The sequence below is a fragment of the Azolla caroliniana genome, unplaced genomic scaffold (assembly GCF_043228905.1).
Source record: "Azolla caroliniana isolate FFs.n. ecotype wild unplaced genomic scaffold, voAzoCaro1.0.p SCAF_17, whole genome shotgun sequence".
NCBI classification, from domain to species: Eukaryota; Viridiplantae; Streptophyta; class Polypodiopsida; order Salviniales; family Salviniaceae; genus Azolla; species Azolla caroliniana.
In genome coordinates this window covers 2,535,578-2,558,221 of record NW_028230452.1, presented here as the reverse complement: position 1 = coordinate 2,558,221, position 22,644 = coordinate 2,535,578, and the positions used below count along the sequence as shown (strand labels likewise).

At 38.2% G+C, this 22,644-nt stretch overlaps 2 protein-coding genes, 1 non-coding gene and 1 pseudogene across 6 annotated transcripts; 1 reads left to right on the top strand and 3 right to left on the bottom strand.

Moving 5' to 3' along the window:
- Positions 1-161: 161 nt before the first annotated feature.
- On the bottom strand, positions 162-241 carry TRNAL-UAG (transfer RNA leucine (anticodon UAG)). Its single transcript has one exon. It is a non-coding gene; the product is annotated as a tRNA-Leu (tRNA).
- A 185-nt stretch (positions 242-426) lies between these two features.
- LOC147852791 (uncharacterized) lies at positions 427-6,207 on the bottom strand. 3 transcript variants are annotated; one of them, XM_087333220.1, is made up of 6 exons: positions 6,009-6,207; positions 5,627-5,712; positions 4,828-4,908; positions 4,712-4,747; positions 4,173-4,563; positions 427-4,084 (listed from the first exon to the last, which is right to left on the bottom strand). In XM_087333220.1, the coding sequence occupies exons 2-6, from the start codon at positions 5,644-5,646 to the stop codon at positions 833-835; spliced, it is 3,780 nt and encodes a 1,259-aa protein (XP_087189346.1). In that variant the 5' UTR covers positions 5,647-5,712; positions 6,009-6,207; the 3' UTR covers positions 427-832. The 3 variants fall into 3 exon arrangements, with proteins under 3 accessions (XP_087189346.1, XP_087189348.1, XP_087189347.1); XM_087333222.1 differs by lacking the exon at positions 6,009-6,207 and having other exon boundaries at positions 427-3,909; positions 3,985-4,084; positions 5,627-5,924; XM_087333221.1 differs by lacking the exon at positions 6,009-6,207 and adding an exon at positions 5,806-5,825.
- Positions 6,208-9,391: 3,184 nt separating this feature from the next.
- LOC147852790 (AP-4 complex subunit epsilon pseudogene) lies at positions 9,392-11,572 on the bottom strand (annotated as a pseudogene). The gene is made up of 2 exons (XR_015531249.1): positions 10,010-11,572; positions 9,392-9,930 (listed from the first exon to the last, which is right to left on the bottom strand). The product of XR_015531249.1 is annotated as an AP-4 complex subunit epsilon pseudogene (transcript).
- A 4,930-nt stretch (positions 11,573-16,502) lies between these two features.
- LOC147852789 (uncharacterized) lies at positions 16,503-22,387 on the top strand. Its single transcript, XM_087332950.1, has 5 exons — positions 16,503-16,628; positions 17,147-18,183; positions 18,303-19,047; positions 19,153-21,049; positions 22,000-22,387. The coding sequence occupies exons 2-5, from the start codon at positions 17,439-17,441 to the stop codon at positions 22,027-22,029; spliced, it is 3,417 nt and encodes a 1,138-aa protein (XP_087189076.1). The 5' UTR covers positions 16,503-16,628; positions 17,147-17,438; the 3' UTR covers positions 22,030-22,387.
- The last annotated feature ends 257 nt before the right edge of the window (positions 22,388-22,644 follow it).

The window sequence follows — 22,644 nt, the reverse complement described above, 5'->3', positions numbered from 1 at the left end:
GCTACGATGAAGATATTTGAATGAACAAGAATATGCCAAACAGTAACTACAAAACAGAAGGCAACAACATAAGCAAATATGCCAAACATTAACTACAAAACAAAAGGCCACAATATAAGCAAATAAAGTAAAAAGCAACAAAATATGCAACGAAAAAGTAGTGACAGCTGTGGGATTTGAACCCACGCCCTTTCGGATTGGAGCCTAAATCCAACGCCTTAGACCACTCGGCCAAACTGTCTGATAGCAAACTATATTATACAATAACCAACATAAATTGAATATTAGCTTGCAGCTAACCAACACAAACATTTTAAATAGATTCCAGGACAAGAGACAGTTTAGTGTGTTCTTAATTTAATGTCTTAAACAGAACAGCTCCAGGATATCATAAATTGTGGTACACATACACATATATATGTCTGCCATTGCAAGATTTCCATAGCCATTCTCACTCACAGATAAATAAATCGTTCCATGTTTTTAACTTTCCGAGGGAAAGCCTGTTTTTTTTTCCTGTTTGTTAAATTCCATGGTGCAGTTCACAGCCTGTAGTACAGATTATTCTTTCCATTTTCCTGTCACTTTCTATACCCAATCACATCATAATATTTCTCACACAAAGGGCTACAATCTCCTCTCTTGCTTTACAATGCAACGTCTCTAGAAAATAAATATGGCAAAAAGCCTAAACAGGTGTGCATTATGACATGATGGTCTCCATGAAAACGTCCATTGACCTTTACTTTCAAGCAGAACAGAGTCTCTTATCTGATCCCTGAACTTAGTGTTCCTTCTGGGCAATGGTTATCTTGCACTGCTGGCTTGAAGATCAAGGCTTCGGCAATTTCGGTCTCCATTTTTTCTCACATTTCTGGAGCCGTGGTAATGTACCCTTCAATTCATGTTCATGATCCTTCAGCTGATCATTTTCTGAAGGCCTCTTCTGCATTCCAACTGATGTACAGCAAACATTTCGCTCATCCTCCTCCTCTGTGATGTTCTTGGAAAGGCCAACACATGCAGAGGAACCAAGAGAGTTTGCAGTGTGAGAAATATCCAACCTAAGATCCAAAGCACTTCCTGGTCCTGTCTTGATGCTGGATTCTGAATGAGAAGCTACATATTTGAGACAAACTTTAGGTTTTGATAGAGAAACCACACCAGCAGGAAAAACTTTGGATCTTGGTTGAGGGGCCAAACCAACCGGATAAACTTCAGATTTTGATTGAGGCACATCAATACAGCTAAGTTTGATAGTTTTTTTAGGAGCATAAATCTGTCTTAAATTCTTTTGGATCTTTGGCATAAATATTTTACGGTTCATGTTAGTCTTTCCAACAGGCTGTTTGACTTCCCATTTCCTAGAAAATGCATCTGGCACTTCATGTTTCCACTCTGTTGGAGTTTGATAAGATGTGTCATCTTCATGCTGAACCCTAGCTTTAACCTGATTCTCTAAATGATCATGACTATCACCCGATTCAACAATTTCAACGTCATTTTTGTCTGCTCTAGTTTGTCCACATTTGTCTTTCACCTGGTACTCCAAGTGTTTCCGACTTTTATTAGGTTTCATACTGGTGTCATAAGAGCCACTACCGAATGCATTGTTTTTCTGAGCCTTCTTGTTTTCATGTCCACTATCTTCAATTTCATTTTCAGAGTGATTCTGTCTTGTCCCAGATTTTGTTATGTTTTCATTACAACCACTTACAGGAACAGCCTTTTTCTGAACTTTTTTCTTTTCTCTATTTTTAGATTGAGCATTAAGTGCATGGGAATCCAAAGAAATTGAAGGGCATAAATTATCAGCAGGAAATGCATTGTCTTCAACTAGAGGCATACCACTGCCTGAGGAACAATTTTGAAGTTTAGCATCAATTCCCTCAGGTTCACTAATAGCAACAATATTTTCCACCTTGTTCAGGAGATCTTGTTTATTGCAACCATCTACTAGACTCTGTGCATTCGTGGTGGCTTCCAAAATAAATGTTTGTGGTAAAATGATTTCCTTCGTCAATTCTTGGATTTCTATAGCATCTGTCCTCAGAATGTCCACAATGTTATGCTTCAGAACCTTCTCACCTTTGGGCACAAAAACTTTTTTTTCCACCTTCACTCTCCTGGCAAACCTCTCAGACCCCCATTTCCTATTCCCAGGCACAAGAACAGAAGTATTTGGACCCCGTTCTTTCAGATATTTATTATTATTACGCCTCTCCACTTGTCTATCATATTCTGTTGAATTCTGTGTTTCGTTCCCACATTCTGTTGATTCATCTGATACCACATGTAAATCAGTTAAAGAGCCAGTTGTTGAGGCCTTTTCCAGCTTGATATTCCTATCTTGATCATCAGGAATCAATAAACTTGGCAAATCTGAACCACATAAATTATATAAAAATGACTTTTTATCCTTCGATAAGTTCATGTTCTTTGCCCATCCTTTGGCTGGCATAGCTGCCATTACTGGTTTGGAACCACAACCTTCCTTTCCCGGCTTCTCTGATGGAAGACTTCCACTACAACACATGGTTGATTGAGATATAACCTCACTTATTGAAGTCTGGGTCTTAGAAAGAACTTTGCCATCAATGCTATTCCTTTTCTTGGTTAAATCGGACCTCTGGATTTTGGCCACGAACACTTTACGGCCCATTTTAGACTTGGCAGTGAACAGTTTATATTCTCGTTTCCCCCCATCTCTATTTAGGGCATTGATTCCCCTTTGCCTACATTTCTGTTTATCCATATCCAACGCATCTTTCGGATTTTGTATACAATCAATAAAGTAATCCTTATCCTTAGAAGGACCAGTTTCTTGGGATGTTTTTCCTTTTGTATCATTACTTGAACTATCCAGTACAGAACCAGGGGAAATCAGAGGAGACAAAATCTTAGAAGAAATGACAGAGTGTTCATCAACATGGATCTCTGCTAGTGCAGGAGAGGGAACATGAGTAATATTGTCCTCACCTAAGGTATGGCATGTTGTTTTTGCAACTGCAGTTTCCCTTATGGTTTTTGGAGCACCTGTTTGGGGTAGATAGACTTCACTTTTTAAGCTTGGTATTGCACAATCATCAACAGCCTTATCAGAAACAGAAGTTCCTGTCGATGCTTTCTCCATGCCCTCATCCTCCTGAGCTTCTTTACCAAAGTGAGGGGACACTGGAAGATTCGCCAAGGTCGTTGTTGGTGATTCAGTTCCACTATCTTGACTCTTTTTACAGAGACTGTCAATGATTATTTCATGCTGAGACACTTTTGTCAGCAAAGTAACCCTTCTCCCAGGTAGTGACACAACATCAGATGGCTTTGTACAAATTCCTTTAACATTCCAATGGCTTCTCCCTGCCTTCTTTGTCATGCTATGCTTATGCAAACGAGGCATAATTTTAATGGCAGAAGTTGGAGCAGGCAATCCAGCCTCACCAACGTGTGTATCTTTGCCCATATTCTCTTTTGCCCATTCATCATTGTAATTTTCATGCCCATATTGTGCAAACTCGGATTGCTCACAAAAGAAAGGAGGGTTTGTGCTTTGTGATGCACCATCTCCCATTTCATGTTCAGGATAAAATACCGGCTCGAATTGCCCGAATTGCAGAGGGAACTGACTATACATGAGAGGCCTGCTATAATGCTCTGAGAATCCCGGCTGAGGAAAAACGCCCCCATAAAAACCAGGATTTCCATACATGTGAATTATGACGACCTCCCTGCCCTTTGCATCGCTGTAAAATGGCATACTTGACACGCCATAAGGTCCATGATGTTGATTGTAAGTCGCAGGGGCATAAGGCATACCGGGCATTAAGAAATGAGGGTAACTATTGTATGTATAACAAGAGTAGCCTGGGCCTGTAGGTTGCTTGGAGTCACCGCTTTTACCTTCATCTTTGTCTGCATAATGAATCACCCAACACATAAGTGAAACATAACAATGATTTACATTAGACAATCCACAGAATGACTCACTCAGAAGAGACTCTGGATCTGAAACTTGTTTGCGTCCTTGTACCCAGGCATCAGCAAAACAATTAGGAGCAAATGCATGCGATTTTGCAGGGTCCTCCAACTGCTTTCATCAGAGGAAGAATAAATGTGATCATATGAACAGAAAATGTCACAATCCTATCAGTTAGAATAACAGCATGAATCCTCACCTTGTTAGCATTGTCCAAACCAATGCTGGTATTTTCGGAACCAGAAGTTGAATGAGTGGGGCTCTTTGCATTCTTAGTTAAACTTCTGGAATCATCATCCGATGTAGACCCAGGGTACACCTTTATGTCACCATCCAAAGATTCAGTGCTTGCTGAATTGAAACAAATGCTGCTGGTAACATCGGATCGATTTGTAAAAGCCGAGGAAGGGAGCGAGGTATTGCTCTCCGTAGGTAGATGTTGAGTATTCTTCTCAACCAAGCCTTCTCCCTTTTTATTTGAAGCCAAATCATTTTCCGATTTTGTAACATTTTCATTCTTATTTGTGTTTGCAGATTTGGAACCAGAAGAATTTAGCTGTCCAGCAAGACCCCCCCAACTGAATGTTCCCCTGAAATATTAACCATCTTCGAAAAATGTAAAAAGCCTGCCCCAAGCTTTTGTCCAAATTTAAGAATTTCATAAAAATTAAATTGCATATCTGATCTCAATTTCTTGGCTCTGGAAAATGCAATGGAAAAAGACACATACATACATACCTCTCCACATGTGGGACAAGTCCTTGATTCTCCAACCTACAACAGTAACATTCCTGCTGTAAATAAAGAAAATATTGGCCATTGAAGCAATCAATCGAGAACTTATCGAATTAAACCTTTGGCTGGGCAAATTGATAGGCTTTGGAGCTGCTGGAATTTTCCCAAGTAGTGTCATTCCTCTCCGAGCAGAGCCCACTCTGCGTGATTTTATTCCATCAGAATTAAGAAGGGGTATCACATATGATTTTCCATGTCATTGAGGTAAAAAATTACATAAACAGACACTGACATCCCTGCATTATGAGAAAATGCATTACTTTGTAATATTCAGGATTAATTAAGTCTAGGTATATATAATACCTCCTTGGGAAGCCAAATATGGCCTGTAAGACTCAGAAACAACACAAATTCATTGTCTCTATACTCTAATAGCTGTGCTAGATATAGATTGAATGTCAAAGACATGGGGTGACCTTTCAATAAATGTTATTGGATATTCCAACAGCTTTAGAGTAGGCCTCTTAGTTATTGCACTTCCTTTAGCCAGCCAATGTATGGATGAATATTATCTGGCAGAAATTTTTGTTGATACATAATGAGCTAGACATCATTGTGCACTCTATTCTCCGTCATCCATTTTATCAATACACAGTCTATAATCTATGATTCATTCCATATGAGTGGTAGACTTCGGCATGGTCATCCAGGACTATGGCCTTCAAACCAGAAGCCATCCAATAGCTATACATAGCAACCCTACTCTTGACATAATTAACCTCTAATAATGTAGTTATGTGTATGTTTATGCCACCGTATTCAAATAAATGATAGCTGGTTCTTTATTAGTTTTTATATGAACCCATGATTGAGCCAACTAAATACCATGTCTTATCCTTAGTAGAATGGGAAAATCACCTTCTCTCAGCGGTAGCCATCGGCGATTGATACTAAAACAAATATTCTACGTTGTTATGAAGTCCACAGCAGCAGAAAACTGAAACCTGAAATCGTTCATAGCAGGAACTTCTTAGAATTAACCATGGTGAGTGAAATTTTTTGAATGCCATAGCAAAGAGGAAAAGGTAATGAATTACGACTCAGTTCCAGGATTCCAACAAAAAAGTGGGTCTGGGGAACACCAATGAATGGACCCAAAACCATCCAAAAGAGCCGAGGAGGGATTGAATAGGTTTAGAGTTCACAAAATTTCTTGTCAAAACCTACGTAGCCACAGATTACCCCATAAAAGGATTGAATGAGAAGCATACAAGAAGGAATCGAGGGCAAATAAACTTACCGTGAGGATGGATGCCTCAAGGGGGGAGAACAGAGAGAGGAGAGAGAGAGAAAGAAAGGAGATGTATAGCTGCTGAAGGGAATCAAAGGTGGTTTGTGACTTGCATTTGCAGGTTGCGAGCGGCGCAGGAGAAGAAGAAGAATCAGAAGAAGAAGAACAGAGGCAATAATGAAATGAAAGAACCTTACTTCCCACGGATCTTTTTCTCGCCTTAGTTTTTTCTTTTTGCTCTTCAAGAAGGTATTGGTTTTGGCCACCAAGGGTTTTGGGAGGGTTTTAGGAATTTGGCCTTGGTAAGTATATAACTTACCTGCTATGTGTTTCTCTCCCTGGTGGTTTTGATCCTTTAGCATAATAATGGAACCTTTAGGAATTGTTTTCATGCCCTTTGGATTACCCCATGGAAAACAAACGTTTGAAGTCTGTCATCGTGCTTTACCATCTTCACCCAGTGAGTGACTGTTAAGAGGAAGTGAAGCTCTTTTGGGACCGAATTTGGGGTGGGTAGGCATCTTTGGATGCCTATCTTGTTTAGTGCATGGTTTGTTATACACCAAGTTCGTTTATCCAATTTTAGGGACTAGACGATGAGACTCAAATGAGGCACGCAACCTATTTGCATATGTGTTGGGTGGTTGTCTGCTATCAACGTCAACATTCTCCATCACTTCTCGAATGGTGATGAAGAGTAGTAGGTTAATTCCCACTAGCAATATAGCCTCCCTTGGTGTGATCCAAGTCTTTTAGGTATAGACCTTGCATGCCGCAATACTTTGTTTCATTCTTAAATTTGGAGAGTTGTACAATTTCAAACAGGTGGCAAATTCTCGATGCCAAAGTTATTGTTGTTGAACCATTTCATCATCTATGAGTATCACAATACTTCTCCATATTCTATTGTCCCCACTTTGTTCGATGCTTCAAATGCCTTCCATGTAATTATCAAGGTTGGCAAGGTTTGGATATGGTCGATGAGGCTCACCGTTTGGGATAGTGATTTTACCATCATGGGGAGATATGGCCAATTTAGCTTGGATGATCTCATTTGGGCTAGAGGCTTTACTGTGTATCATCTATGAGCTTTTGAGCCCATATGGTTGTGTTATACATGTGCCCTTCCTCACCACAAAAACCATATAGGGAATTGCGATGATGTTGAGAGTTGAAACCCAAGATTTAGAAGCTAAGTTTGTCATTAGTATAAATAAGAGTGTGGACAGGTATATGTAATATGTTAACTCCTTCATTGTCACTAGATGTGATGTAATCTACTACCTTGTCGATGTAAAGCTCAACTGGTTATGGGAGATTGGGCATCCTTGCTTCCCATAAATGATGCTTGCAATGACTTCTAATAACCCTCCTAACTCTCCCCAACTCTTGCTCATTTACTGCATTTATCACCAATATCATGTCAAATGAGAGAAATATAAACATGCATTACCCATGTACTAATGGACATACATGATTGTCTTAATCAATGAGAGAAAGATAAGCATGCATTATCCATACTAAGATAGATATATAAATTGTCTTAGCCAAGGAGAGAAAGACAACCATGCCTGGCTAAGACAATCTATATTATATGTGTTTGTTTGTGTCTTAGTGTATAATCTATACAAACCAAAGAGCAAACATGGGTTGATTGATGTTTATGATGTCAAATTTGGTTTTTACAAGTAACCAATCTCTTATACCATTGCTCCATTGAGTCTCTCTTTAATGGCAAATCTTAAAATGTACTTAGTTGGCATTCTAAATTGTTACTTTTAGCAAAGGACCTCATTTGGAGAGTATTGATTGGGGGTTTACCTTTGGGATTGACACTAAAGAGACATGGACTAGCAACAAGTAATTGCTTCTTTTCCACCACATAAGTGTTTGATTGCTCATTAGACATTTTCCTCTTTCTAATTTATTAGGATTGTGTCATATTAGGCTTTTGTATTTGATGGTAGGCATGGAGTTAACACATATCTACAAAAGTTCAAGAGAGTATGAATTTGGCAATTTTGTGAAAGATTACTAGGGAGAATTCCTTATTTAATGAATCATTTCAGTATGTAAAATTCTACAAAAGTTCAAGAAAGTATTGATTTGGCAATTTTGTGAAAGATTACTAGGGAGAATCCCTTATTTGATGAATCATTTCAGTGTGTAAAATGCTACTAGGAAGAATCCCTTATTCTTAGCATTGCATTGTTTTAATGATGCAACCCTTCGATGCTTGATAAGGAAACTTTGAGCTCGTGATAAATTAGTATTTACCAATAATAAGACTGTTTTCACTAGATTAAAAAAACCAGAGTAAAATGAGAGAGAACAATGTTCCATTGCAGGAGTGACTTCCAATTAGTTCCCAACAATGAATTTCTGTTTATGGCCAAGTGAACAAAATCTAAAATACAGTTTGTTTTGGGCATTAAATTCAACCATACACACATCAATTTCAAAAAATCTACTAGCTCAGCAAAGCTGACCATATTGAAACACCTAAAAAAAGTATCCATATCATCCCTTCTACAGTCCTTTATCATTGTAAAAATTTGTGGATAACTAAAGAGTAATAGGAAGGAAAGATGGAAAACACAAGAACATCAAAATGACATTAATGTTATGCATTATCCCCTTTATATCGTGAAAGTGAGTAGGAGATACTTCCAAGTATTGTGTTTAGGATCAATCCCAGCAATCCCCTCTCAAATCAAAGGTAGCTGATACGAAAAGTATTATCAATGCATCACTAAAATAGGAAGGTCTTAACCATAAGGACAGTGTCTAGTCCAAAAACCTCTTCCCCAAGAAAAATCCTCACATAACTTCTCAAGGGCAAACACAATGACTGACTCCAGTCACAAAGCCATGTTAAATCAAAATTCACACCTTCAAACCCACCATATGTACTGCAGCGTGTGTGTCATCCAGCGCCAATTTTCTTAGAAATATTAAGCATAAAATAGGAAGAAACATAAACAGATAATATATTTAAATTCAAAAATATTTCACATTAATATATATTAACATCAAGAATCTAGTGTTCATGCCACAGAACCCAAGAGAATGTTCACAATTGCTATTGGGATGCATAAAGAATTTTATGGTTAGATTCCCCTCCTTGATGGGAATGAGGGCTTGAGTTACACCAAGAATTTGGTTTAGGCAACAAAACAAATATTTTGATGAGTAATACATACTGCAGGAAACCAAAGTTAGCTCTTAGCATCTTAATCCTCTTCACCAGCACTGTCTGCAATTAATCTCATCAAATCATGTGCTACTTTAACAGGTACAAGATCACCTGCATGCTCAAACACTCGGTTCATCGTCCGCCAGAAGTAATAAGTAATATCCAGTGGGAAAGTTAATGAAGAGAAAGTCCCATGTAAGATGTACCTGCATAAACCATTGATTCCATGGTGGAAAGCACTTAGTTAATTCTATGCATCGAGTATGATGTTCATCCGTTAACCCCTTCATATAGCTGATCATGCGATCAACAATAACCTCTACACTTGATGACTTTGTCATCTTGTACAGAAGTTCCAAAGTTTGCCGCTTCAATGTATCATCTGGGTCCTGCCAACAATAGAGAAAACACATTGCATTTGTGATGTGAGCAAGTTATAACATCTATACCCCAGACTCTCTTAAGGTTTGAGCAGAGTTCACAACCAGAAGAAGAAAAACCTTGCATATCATACCCAACCTCTACCCTATCTAAATATGTTTTCACCTGGAGTCTCTAAAAGTTTGGTATTGGGATGAGTGGAGGTAATTGTGTGGATGCACTCGTATATTAATGCATTTCTAATGTTTTCATTTTTCTCTGCTTTTCTCAGTACATCATGAGAAGACTGTACATATCCTCACTTGTTTTCTTATCCCCTGCTCCAAGTAACACCGGAATTTTCTGCTATTTTATCTGAAATAAGAAGATTGGATGTTCAAGATGTAAATATACCACACTCATAATATACTCAATGCCGTTTTTATAAGAATACCTGTATAAATTGAGCTGGAGCACTGTGGTAATTGTATGGTTTAGGTAACCTGTGCTCAATCACTTGTTTCAAAATGTTGACGAACCGAGAGGTCAAATTCTTATACGAGTATATATCCCCTGAGATGAGATAAAAAAGAGCACATAAAGATGCACCCATCACACTTGGATCATTTACGCACATGATCTGTAATCAATAATAAACCATATACACGCATGCGTTGAAACCAGTGAAGCAGGAAAACCTGTTATATCCTCAAACCCAAATGAAAGTGCTGTGAAGGTTTCAGTCAAAACAAACACAAAACGTATTGCTACTCATAAAAAGAATGCGTGAAAAAGTACAAATATTTTCGTTGATATTTTTTTCACCTCATTTCTCTCTCGTCCACTATATTGGGTAAAATCACTCCAGAAAATTTGATACAGATTCTAATATTCCTGCAACTAGAACACCCAAATATTTGTTTTGATCGTAGTTCCCAAAATTTTCAGAAAAACTCCCTAAATACCATAAATACCTAAATGAAGCTCCACTTCCATACTGTACCTTATGTGTCTGTATAATGCTTTACATTTTTATTTATTCTACACTTCCATTTCACGTTTTTGAAAGGGAACAAGGAGATTACATATAAATCAGGTAATCTATGACCAATCATTGCATAAACATATAAGGACACGACTATTGATGCAAACTCAGTTCGATACCTTTCTGAGCTTCAGCATCAAATGTGCAACTGTTGATGGAGACTTTTAGTGGAATCTATGCAACACCATGACTGTCTTTTCCTGAACAATCTCCTTTTGATGTCCCAATAGATCTGGTACTTGGGGCAAGACAGCTGGAATTTGTTCTTCATTTATTATTATATGAGCAGCTGTAGGACATCACAACAACCTAGGAAATTATCTGACCTCGGATCCTTCTGAATGGTGTTGATGATTACAAGTATGAGATCATGGTCCTCATTAAGGAACAATGTCACTACAAGATATCCAGCTTTTTTCAACAGCAAATTATCTTCATGGGTCATCTTCACAGCTTGTATTTAATGTCCAAGCATTTGACATAGAAAAGCAGAATTATATAGTCTTTCATTCTTCTTCGAGGCACATCTGGTTCAGAAATTTTATTCTTCAGCATCCCAACTTCTTGGATGACTATCCTTTCCTCTTGGTCCTTTGATTTGGCCTCAATGATCTCCTTAATGAGTTCAAGAAACTCTTTTGCTGAAGCCTGAGAGCCCATTGTGAGCTCTCTTCCAATGGTATTCAATTGCTCCATAGTGACCAATTTCCAAATTTTCTACAAAAGCTCTTTCTTGAAGAAAATAGAGCTTAAATAGATTTGAAGTAGTTGTATCCCTCCTTCCAGCAGGTATAAAAACTAAGCTTTTTCCTTGACATGCTTGTTAAACCAAGATTTTTGTTCCAGGTTCAGATGCAAGAGGAGTCGTTATGCAAAATAAAAGACTTGCATTACCATAACATACATGTATTTGCTATTTTTCTTTCGAACAGCAACCTGTGATCAGAATTACTGTATAATCTGCGAATGATAGAGATAATTCTTTGTGTTTTTTTTTTAGTAACACTTTTATTACTAGTTGGAAACCTCAAAGTGAGGTGAAAACCCACAAAGAATAAAGAAAAATATAGAAGTGTCGATTAGACACTAAAGAGCTTAAAAGCACTCAAAGCAATGGTTGTAAATTTGGAGCATGATGTCTCTAAGTTGCAGACAATCAAATATAGATTGCCCGAGGGATTACTTAAAGAAGCTAACTTCATGCAATTGGCTTCGATCAAAGACCTTATTATTGTGGGCTGTCCAAATGGTCCAAAGTGCCCAAAATCATGTCCATTGGAGAAAATACGCATTGTCGGATAGGGTGCATAGAATTTGTCCAAATATCCAAAAGTGTTTACCAAACCTTTGGCCAAGAAATCTGTGATAAAGAGATGCACTTAGTCTTTGTACAAATGTTGTAGTGAATGAACAAGTCCATAATAAGTGTGGGACTGTTTCCAATCGTCCACCACATCTTGCACAATGCGGCGAGGCTATCGATCACTTTTGAAGATTCAACCTAGTCGGGAGCACACCCAATAAGCATCTCCATAGGAATACCCGTTGCTTAAGTGGAAAACCAGAGCTCCATAAGCTTGCAAGCCTGTTATTTCACCAAGACTGCGTTTTGTGTAGGTTCCATAATGCATTTGCATGTTCGTGAAACCATGGGATAGGTTGCAACAACATATACATTGAATGTGTTGTAATGTTATGCATTGGAATAACAATGTTCCCTTTTTGTAACATCCAATCCTGAATCTTGCGATTTCCATTGAGAGGTGGCATAGGTATTAAGGAAAGCACCAACTCAGTGACTTGATTCCATATAACGCGATGATGTGGCCCAAGATTATAACGACATGTCATGTCATTGAAGTGCAATAAGTGACCTTGGTCCTTTACCACATCTGCAATTGATTTCAGCCCCTTCTTTGCTAAAAAATAAGCTTTCCTAGGCTCTTGTTCAGCTAATGACCATGGGAATATAGCACTCCAGTGTAAGCTTTCGAGGCGTAAAGAGTTCCTTGATTCTGAATTCCTACCTTTCCATTTTATGTGGTGCAATACGTCCTTCCAGTGCTTTAGAAGCTTTGAGCTAAACGGACAACCTTTGATGTGTCCGTCAAGCTTTCCAAACACTACATCCCAATGATTAGTTTCCCACGAGCCAAATGACTTAGTTTTCAAATGATCAAACATATCAGATAGCATTCTTGTCCAAGGCAATGTTTTTTCAGCAAATTTTGGCAATAAAGTAGCTTTTCTAGCCAACATATGCAAATGCAAATTAAGAAAATTTAGCCCTCCACTCAATCATGGAGTGCATATCTTCTCTAGTGATGAAAGTCGTATACCTCTATGCGACTGCTTAGAGGACCAAAAGCTACTTATGATTTATGAGTTAATCTTTTGTATCATGTGTTTCGGCCAATCAATCATAATTAAGTAATACTGCATATAAGCCATGAATATTGATTGCACAATCCTCAATCTGACATGGAGTGGCCATGTTGCAATCTTCCAATAGCTTAGCTTTTGTCTCACTTTTTGCAGAACCCATTCAGCCTTTCGTTTCCCTATTGCATTCCATCCCAATGGATAGCCAAGATGTCTAACCATTTCATTTGGGCTAACAACCTGAACTCTTCGTGTTTACACGATGCCTGAGAAGGATAAAGCCCTATGAAAACCTTCTTCGGAGATTACAAATCTCAAAAAGAGAATACTCGGTGTATAAAGAGAGAGGAATAGAAAAAAAAAGCCATGCAAAATTGGGAGGACCACGGACTGGTTTGAGTTTGTCCATCCAGAAACATATGAGGAGGGGCTATGGCGTGGTTCTTCGAAAGAATGAATAAGCAGCTTATTAATTGAAATACAAAGCATTTCCATTGGATCACATGCTTGACAAAGAATGTGTATCAAAACAGCACGAACAATGCTCTGTTGAAGCTAAAATTAGTGCATATATTCAAAATCCTGAATAAGCATCTCAATCGAAATGCAAAACATTTTCAAATAGATTGCATATTTAGATAACCATATCAATCGAAATGGTAATCAATGTTGTGTGTCGGTTGAGAGGAAATAAGCATCATTCTTAGATTGCATGTCAAATCACATATTCGATTTAGATTGCATATTCTCATTAGATTATTAATAGAAATATGAATCATGTGTATCCAAAGTATCAAGCATCCGATAAGATTATCTGCTTGAATTTGACGAGTTATAATAATTGTTGCACATCGTAAGAACTAGAATAATAAGCATGTCATTATCTTTAGTATTAAAACGACAAAGGGAATTCGTCTTTTTATTAGACGCCGACTTTCAAAGAAAATAAAATTATGGGTTAACAACCAAAGCATGTTTCGATACCATTGAAAATACAAATACCTTTGTTGCCCTAAAACCAGTTAGCCTTATGAAATGAATTTAACCCAAACTTTCATCAAAATTATCGGTATCATGAAACTAAGAAACATCAAACCTTTTCTAGTTTTATATACCATTCACATACAAAAGTGAGAGAATCATGCTCTTTAAAGTTGTGAATACTCATGAAAATCTGAGTTCTCTATAAATTTATGCATGGTTCATATTCAATGTGAAAACATAATCCACATTGATGTGGCATTAGGTCAAATGAGAAGTTGGACATAAACCTGTTTAACTTGATCGAGGTTGTTGACATACAACATCGATGTGGACAAGCAAGATAGTGGTTTATATAGTTGAAGCACAATTATCACTTGGATAGATAGTTTTTCCATCTACCCATGTGGTTGTCTGAACTCTTCGATGAGTGAAACGTTAGTTTCTTCTCTTCCTTTGGTTGGATACCACTTGGAATCACTCTTTAGTGACATTAGAGAGTGTAAAACTCAATTGTGAATAGTACAAAACATAAAAATCAAGTACCAAAAACCTTATCCTTGTCAGGAAGATAGCAACAAGTAGCACTCATCTTGATTTGTCGATTCATTTTGGCTTATATGCGATGCACAAATGACAAGTATCAAATTATGCAAATAGAAGTATCAAGTTTGTGATTTATATGTAAATTGTGTCATCTAGTTGTCTTACCCAATGACTCTGTGAAATGTATGTAGCAATCAAAATGAATGATCGAACTTTTACTTTGATTGAAGAAAATAATCGGCAAAGTACCAGGAATTGTTATATTACTTCGAGAAAGTCAAGAAAATTAAGGAGGGGTAGCACGTAATATTAATATAATATGAATTAATGCTAATATTTTGCCGAATAAAATGATATAATCATCGATAATGATTATAAAGAAATAAGGAGGATGATATAAATATAGTGTTTTACGTAATGGTTATGAATGTGCATCAAAGTCAACTTTAAAATGTCTGACCAATTGAAATGTCATGAATATTAAGATAACAGTGAGAAGAAAATATAAAAGCATAAAGATGTTTCAAATTGTCTAACCAATTCAAGAAATAATGGGAAGTTGCCAAATCAACAACAAAGGCTAACAAATACGATATTCGGAGAAAAAGTGACAAAGGGAATTTGATGAGACAATCAACAATACTTATAGAGAGGCCAAAATAAGAAGGATCCTCTAAATATGAGTATTAATGTCATGAGATTTTTTATCTATTGAGTATGTGGCCATTAATTTATTGTACTAGTTTATACTAATGAAGAATATTGTTTTGGAAAAAAATAAATAAATTATGGTACTAGCTTATTTCACGTGCATATGAGACAAGAGTTTCAATTCAAAGGGAAAATCATTGTATAAACGCACGAAGTGTTGCAAGAAGACTCTATGTGATGAGAACACATAAAATTTTCATCATTACCATGGTCCATGTATAATGCTATACCTCTTCGTAGAAGTAGTCACAACCTTTAGCTATAAGAAAACTCCTAATAGATTATCAAAGAGGTACCATGTTTTAAAAATCCACGTGGCTATTGCACGTATCTTATCGATATATACAATTGCTTGATATATCTTAGTGTTTTCGTATTTCCATCAAATCAAATAGTGGTTGCATGTGCATGGAAGCAATCACAAAAAATGGATTGCGATACAACTTCTTATTTAAATAGACTTTTAAGGATGCTAAGAGAAGTTTCTTTTTTTTATCTATTTTTATCGAACTTCCCAAAAGCGACATAACTATATATTTCAAACATGATATATCACAACGAGAGGTATATTTTTGTTTGCACGTTGTACAATCACATACATATTCTTGTAATGGATATGAGGACACAGATGGATCACATACATACATATACTTGTAATGAATATGGGGGCATGGATGGAACTATGCTCCGAAGAGGTGCATAATATTACTGTTTGTTACCTTTTCGTATTCAAGTTATCCGGAGTATATGGGGTTGTGACGAGAGAGGGTTGCACTGGCATGATATGAAAGAGCATGGTCATGGTGTGCGTAGCCTGGAGAGAGGCTGGAAGAGACTTGTTCCTTGGGCTGGCGGTCCAACCGGCCCGTCCGAATCAACCGAGCCAGCCCGAACCGGCTGACCCAACCGAGCCGATTGAATCAATTGACCCGACCGAACCAACCGAACCTTTTCGTATTCAAGTTATATGGAGTATATGGGGTTGTAACGAGAGAGGGCTGCACTGGCATGATATGAAAGAGCGTGGTCATGGTGTGCGAAGCCTGGAGAGAGGCCGGAAGAGATTTGAGCCTTGGTCTGGCGGTCCGACCGGCCCGTCCGAACCAACCGACCCGACCCGACCCGACCCGGCTGACCTGACCGAACCAACTGAGCCGACCGAACCAAACCGATTCGACTCATTCCAATGAAAGGATTCCCTAGAGTCTTCATTCATTCATTCATTCGTTCATGGTTCAATCAATCAATTCAGTCATTTTGGCCAAGAGAAGAAACAAACGAGAGAGGCCTATTTGTTGATGTGTTGCAAAAGCAGAACATGAGAACACTCTCTTTCTCTCTCCCTCCATGGGAACTTGAGTGAAGCAAGCTCTGCAACCCCAAATCAGCTCATGCTTCTCTCTGCCAGGTCTTTCTCTGTTCTTTCGTTTTTTCCTCTCTCCTTTCATTCATTTCTTCTTCTTCTTCTTCTTCTTCTTCTTCTTTCATCATCAGCATCATCATCCATACAAGTGTCTGCCTCCTCTCCGTGGCTCCTAAGGTTCTTACCCCCCCCTCTCTCCCCCCTGTTTTTCTCTGCTTTAAAATTTTGATTCTGATTTTTTGACAGAAAGTGAAAGAAAACACATTATCAATTTCTTCTGTTTTGTCTAAGAACCCCTGCCTGAGTTGTATTTATTTTTTGCTTTGTATCACACCACAGAAGATCAGGTAGACATTGTTTAAACGACACAGACCCATTTACTTTACAAGTTTTATCCTCAAGTCTCAGCTGGAATGCTAAACTAGTGAAGCATTTCAGGGTTTAATGTATACTTAATTTATTCTATATAATATGAGACCAGCGAAGGATTTTAGGGTTTGACATATTGCTTATAACTTCCAATTGTAGGTTTTATATGTCATTTATATACCTTTTATTTACAGGTTAAAACCTCAGACTTTGCTGGATAGCCAAACTATAAAGGATTCTAGGTGTTGATGTATCTCTGAGAGATTGCATACGTGCGTTCACATGTGAGATTGTTGAAGGATGTTAGGGTTTGATATACCGAAAATATGTATCATCCTTATGTGAGATCAGTAAACTTTTAAGTTTTTATAAATAGCCAATACTTCCATATGAGAGATCAGTAAACTTTTAATGTTTTATAAATAGCCCATACTTCCATATGTGAGATCAGTCAATGCTTCATATCTAAGGGCTCTCAAGGGAGAAATGTTTCCTTCTGGGAGAGATTATCCTCATATCAGGCCAAATGGAATGATGCCATTTGGACCTCCACCAATTAATATACCATGGAACACATCCATGAACATACCTAGACCTTTTGATCCCCCTCCTATGCCAGGGAGACCATATGTGACACATCCTTTACATGGAGGAATTTCTGCCTATCCACCTCCCCCACCAACTCCAGTGCCACGTCCTTATCCTTTTCAATTCATGACCCCCCAACAAGCTTTTGTACCGTCTGTTTCGTATAGTCCTGTAGTCGATACTCTGCCACTGCCTCCCTCCACTGCCCCCCCTCCTCCCCCCCTCTGTGATAGGAAACCCAATGTTGACATACTCAATCCAGAATTGGATGCTGCTTCCACTTTAATCTCTCCGCGATTGCCTAGTGATCCGGAGATTCTAAAGAATATTGAAGGTATGGCAGAGTTTGTAGTGCGGAATGGTCCCCGATATGAGAGCATCATCCGTGCAAAGCATGCGGGAGATCCAAAATTTGCATTCTTGTTCGAGAATGATTCGGATCCTGAAGCTGTTATTAATCGGGCATTCTACAAGTGGAAAAAACAAAGGCTTCAATTGCAGTTACAGACAGAAGCTGATAAAAGGATAAATAAACACGCCAATCATGAACTCAATACCAGGTGGACTGAAAAGGAAAGGCAAATAATTGGAAAGGATGAAGAACCCCCAGGATCTCCAGTGATATCTGATATGGATATGGATGGTGCGTTTTATACCAATGATAGCTATAGAGAATTATCCTTTTTAGTACTTGAGTAATTATTGTACAAGTATATATGTGAGATGTAATGAGAATATTTTGGTTGTGCTTAAATGTAACAGATGATCTTATGTCGCCATCTCCGAAGAAGGAATCAAGTGAACATCTTATGGAAGCCACTTTGGAATCGGCATCAGAGAATATTTCTGAAGATGAACTGCCCAGGATGAGGTTTCCTTCTGAAGAAAAGATAGCTAGCTTCTCTGACTTTTCCCAAGGTGAAGAAGAGAGGCATAAAAAAGAGTTTCAAGGAAACACACTTGTTTTAGCTGGGGATAAGCAAGCACAGTGTCATCTGGCTGGAAATATTACAGGTCGCCTCATAGACAATTATCTTTGTGACACAACTGATGCTTCTGATGATTCAGAACTATCACAAAATCTAGACCTGGATGTAGGCGGAAGATTGAATCAGGAGAAACTGGAAAAAGATGCTAATGGAGCTAAGATGATTGGAAAAGATGGAAATGTCAATTTAGAAGCAGAGCATGGTGTTGAATGTGTGCTGTCAAGGGGTTTGAAACGATTGGATGGTCCGAGAGCAGGTGAACCACAGAGAGACTTTGAAGAGATGGGATTGCTGAAGAAGAATTCTTCTGAACAGAGTAGGAAGCGAGGAAGGAGTAGGACCAGGAGAGAGTATAATAGCAGAACTAAAAGTAGTAGCAGAAGTAGAAGTAGTAGCAGAACTGGAAGCAAATGGACGAACAGAAGCAGGAGCAGAAGCCAACCAATGGAAGATTCAGTTTCTGTAAAATTGGATGTTAGCCTTTCTTCTGAAGCAGCATCGATTAATGGAATGCACAGGTCAGCAGGCACATTGTAATCTAACTGTTTTAATATGATGGGTTTTTAACTTCCTTCTATTAAGACCCACATTAGTTCTTGATTTGTTGTTCTGTACATGTGCAGGACCAATAGCCTGATGTCACCAAGAGATCTTCAAGATGGACTAAAAAAAGGAGTCAAGAGAAATGGGCCCATCATATGCATAAATTATGCAAGAGGAAGATGTTTTCGTGGTAACTCATGCAGGTTTTATCATCAAGACAGCCCAGACAATCAATTCAGTGGATCAGATACAACACATGAATTGTCAACAGGACGACCAGATACCTGCACTGAAGTGAGGGAGACAACTCCGATTGAAGAGCTGGAAACATATGAGCTTCCAGACATGCCAACCGTTTGCCATAATTCTGAAGGGAAGGTTGTACATGATGTCTTAAATAACATAGAAGTCAAAGCAGAAACAACTGTAGAACAACGAATGAAAATTGATACTCACATCGAGAAGTCTGAAGCAGATTCTAAAGTGACGAGGCTTGGATGTAATTTAACTGTTCTACCACTGGAGGATAAATCTACCATGGCAAAATCTCCAACAGTGGTAGATATCTCTATACAACCAAGCTCCGTAGGAGCGGCTTTGGTTGATGATGGTACATCTGCCTCACCATTTCATCCCAGAAGTTCTGGTACTCAGATGTCCCAATTATCATTGTCAATGCAGATCAATGCACAAAAGCAATATCGAATAGAGTCCACGATGGGTCAAATAGTTTCCTGCCAGCATACTCCTAGTGGCAGTGGGTCTTATAGTTGCCATCAGTCCAGTTCTTTTCAACCACCTGAATCTTCTAGTAATTTATCTCCATTCAGTCATGCAACTCCACTGGAACCTTTGCACAATCATCATGCAAATACAGGCCAGGATGATGATGGTCAGAATCTGAAAATTTCCAAACCTTTAGTCAATCAGATTCAAGATCAACCACATGGCCTAACAACCGGAGATATTTTGAAGCCCTACAATTTTCATGGCCAAGAAAGCCCAGCTTCAATTGTATCAACTTCTCAAGCAGGGTTATTAATACATGGATTTCCCAATATTCTGAAGAATGATCTCTGTCAGATGTCTGGGAATCAGGCAGTCTTGATCTCATCTTCTGTCCAACATGACTTCAGTCCTGCCTTTCCAATGACAGCACACTCATCTCAAAGTTCCTATGTGTCCTCATGTCTGAGCAATATCTCGAGGGGCTTTACTTTCTCAAATGGATTAAACCATACTCCAGATGATGGATATGCTAACTCTTGCTACAAAAACTCCAAAGGCACTACATCTTGGTCATTACCTTGGTCTTCGGGAGTGTTTTCTGAATTAGCAGCTGCTGGAGTCTCATCACCTTATTCCTATACTCTCACCACTATTCCACCTCTATCAAGCTTAATTAAGCTTCCTGGAGCAAAAACAGAATCATCTCCTTCCGGTGATCAATATGATCCTCTTTCAGACAGCATCAAGCCTAGTGTAACTGATGGTTTGAACTCAATGTCATATTCCTTTCGTAAGATGATCAATGATGGAAAAACCGTTGGTGGGTTGGAGAATTCAAGTTCAGGACCTGAAAATACAGATGCTGCAAATGCAGTGGAGGCAGATGGTGATCCAGTTGTTGGCATAGTTGAGAATGTTAGTCCTCCAGATGATAATAATCGGATTTGGAGTCCAGGAGAAACAGCTGAAGGAGCTGAGGATGGGCATACACTAGGGCACTCTAAAACTAAAATGAGCAATAGCCGTGGCTTAAAGTTGCTCAGGGCTGCTGTAGCCAGTTATGTGAAAGAAGTGCTCAAGCCAACATGGAGAGAAGGGCGCATGAGTAAAGATGCATTCAAAAACATTGTCAAGAAAACAGTTGATAAAGTTACCATAGCTTTGCCGAGTCACCATATCCCTAAGTCTCAGGAAAAAGTTGATCAGTTTATGATGTCATCTCGATCTAAGATCTCGAAATTGGTGCAGGTTTGTGATTTTTATTTGGAATAAACTTTTGGCTGAAATATCTTTTCATTTCAAGTTTAATGGTAAGTGTGTTATAATCAAGCATGCTTCAACTGATCATCCATTTTGAGGCAGTTCACATTCTAGACAATACTTCTTCATGCTGCCCTCAGCCATTCAGCATATCCCACTATTTTACTTCTGTTCTCATGTTCGTGTGCTATCTCTATCACGGGCGTCTGAGTGTATGCATATCATAGACCATGGCTTGTATGATACTTGTTGGATATTGATTTAGAATCCAGCTCATTAGGTCACATTAAAGGATAGTTTTCGTGGAATGCTTGATACAAACATAAGAAGCTATTGATAACAGAGATTAGGTACAAAGTGATATTGATTCTTCAATTTCCTATGCATGGGTAATGGCTGTAAAAGGGATGATATGATGTAGTTGAATAAAGTCCATGGGCAGGCCAGTAGGAGGAAAAGAAGCATTGGAATAAGAAGCAATGCAAGTCAGAAATGATTTAGCCTACTCTAAATTTTGCAAGCATGATATTTTAACAGATTATAGCTGCACCCATCCATTGGGTAAGGAAATATGAAACATATATTAAAAGAAATCTCACTTCATTTTTTACTAAGTAGAATAGAGTGATGCTAAGGAATTGTGATGTAGAATGATATGCATAAGAGCATGCAAGGAAATTAACCACATCCACAGCTTGGGTATTTCAGACAGTAATGTTTCTTTCTAGAAGTCTAAAGTGCTTAAGAAATCTAATGGTTGTGACTTCTAAGTCTGGGCTTTGACCTGTTCCAATTGCCTTTGATATCATCAAGTCTATATGCAAAATGTAGAATATGATAGTGTAAACCTGAATCTTGAATTATTACTTTGAAAACTCGTTTGACAGATCATGCTTATCTACTAGAGCATCTTATGAGATTATATCTCTTGTTCCCAGGGATATATTGATAAATACCAGAAGGCTTAGATGAGAAAAAGGCATCGGGCAGCAGCAGTGAGCATGCAAGCCTCTTAATTTCATTGGGATTCGCAGACAGTTTTCAGACCCTGACATGTTTGTTAAGTGTGTTGTATGCTTCTCATGCAATTGGTAAGATGAAATAAAGAGGGAAGTTAGATGCGATTATGTACTTTGTGACGAGGAACATACCTTGGAGCTGCTTATAATGTTTCCTGTTTGGACATATATTTTGTAGATTTAAGCCTGAAGCAGATGATGTTTTTTGTTCAGAACGTGAAATGGTACAGACCATTTAATGAAGATGCAAATGATTAAGAACTGGTCGAAAACAAATGAATTTCAAATCACAAAATTTAAGAGATCATATTCTTGATTGACAAAAAAAACATTCTTGAATGTGTTATGTGATGTGGAACTTCCTACTGGGTTGGAGCACCCAGGAATTTTTATCCTTTCTATCCTTCATGTGGTAGCATAGGGAGCTATACATTACCTTATTATTATGAAATGCTGTAGATTTTGTAGTTACACTAACAAGACTTGGAGGTGATTATAGAACGAAAGGAATACAGTACACAGTTTTGACCTGTAGCTCACAATTTTTTTGTTGAGAATCAAATA

Bases quoted from the DNA above. Each gene is read 5' to 3' on its own strand.
- LOC147852789 (XM_087332950.1), top strand. From the start codon at position 17,439: ATGTTTCCTTCTGGGAGAGATTATCCTCATATCAGGCCAAATGGAATG. The intron at 18,184-18,302 runs GTGCGTTTTATA...TAAATGTAACAG, and splicing joins ATCTGATATGGATATGGATG to ATGATCTTATGTCGCCATCT. The intron at 21,050-21,999 runs GTTTGTGATTTT...TCTTGTTCCCAG, and splicing joins AGATCTCGAAATTGGTGCAG to GGATATATTGATAAATACCA.
- LOC147852791 (XM_087333220.1), bottom strand. From the start codon at position 5,646: ATGGCTACCGCTGAGAGAAG. The intron at 4,564-4,711 runs GTATGTATGTAT...TTAATATTTCAG, and splicing joins CTTGTCCCACATGTGGAGAG to GGGAACATTCAGTTGGGGGG. The intron at 4,085-4,172 runs GTGAGGATTCAT...TGATGAAAGCAG, and splicing joins GTTTGGACAATGCTAACAAG to TTGGAGGACCCTGCAAAATC.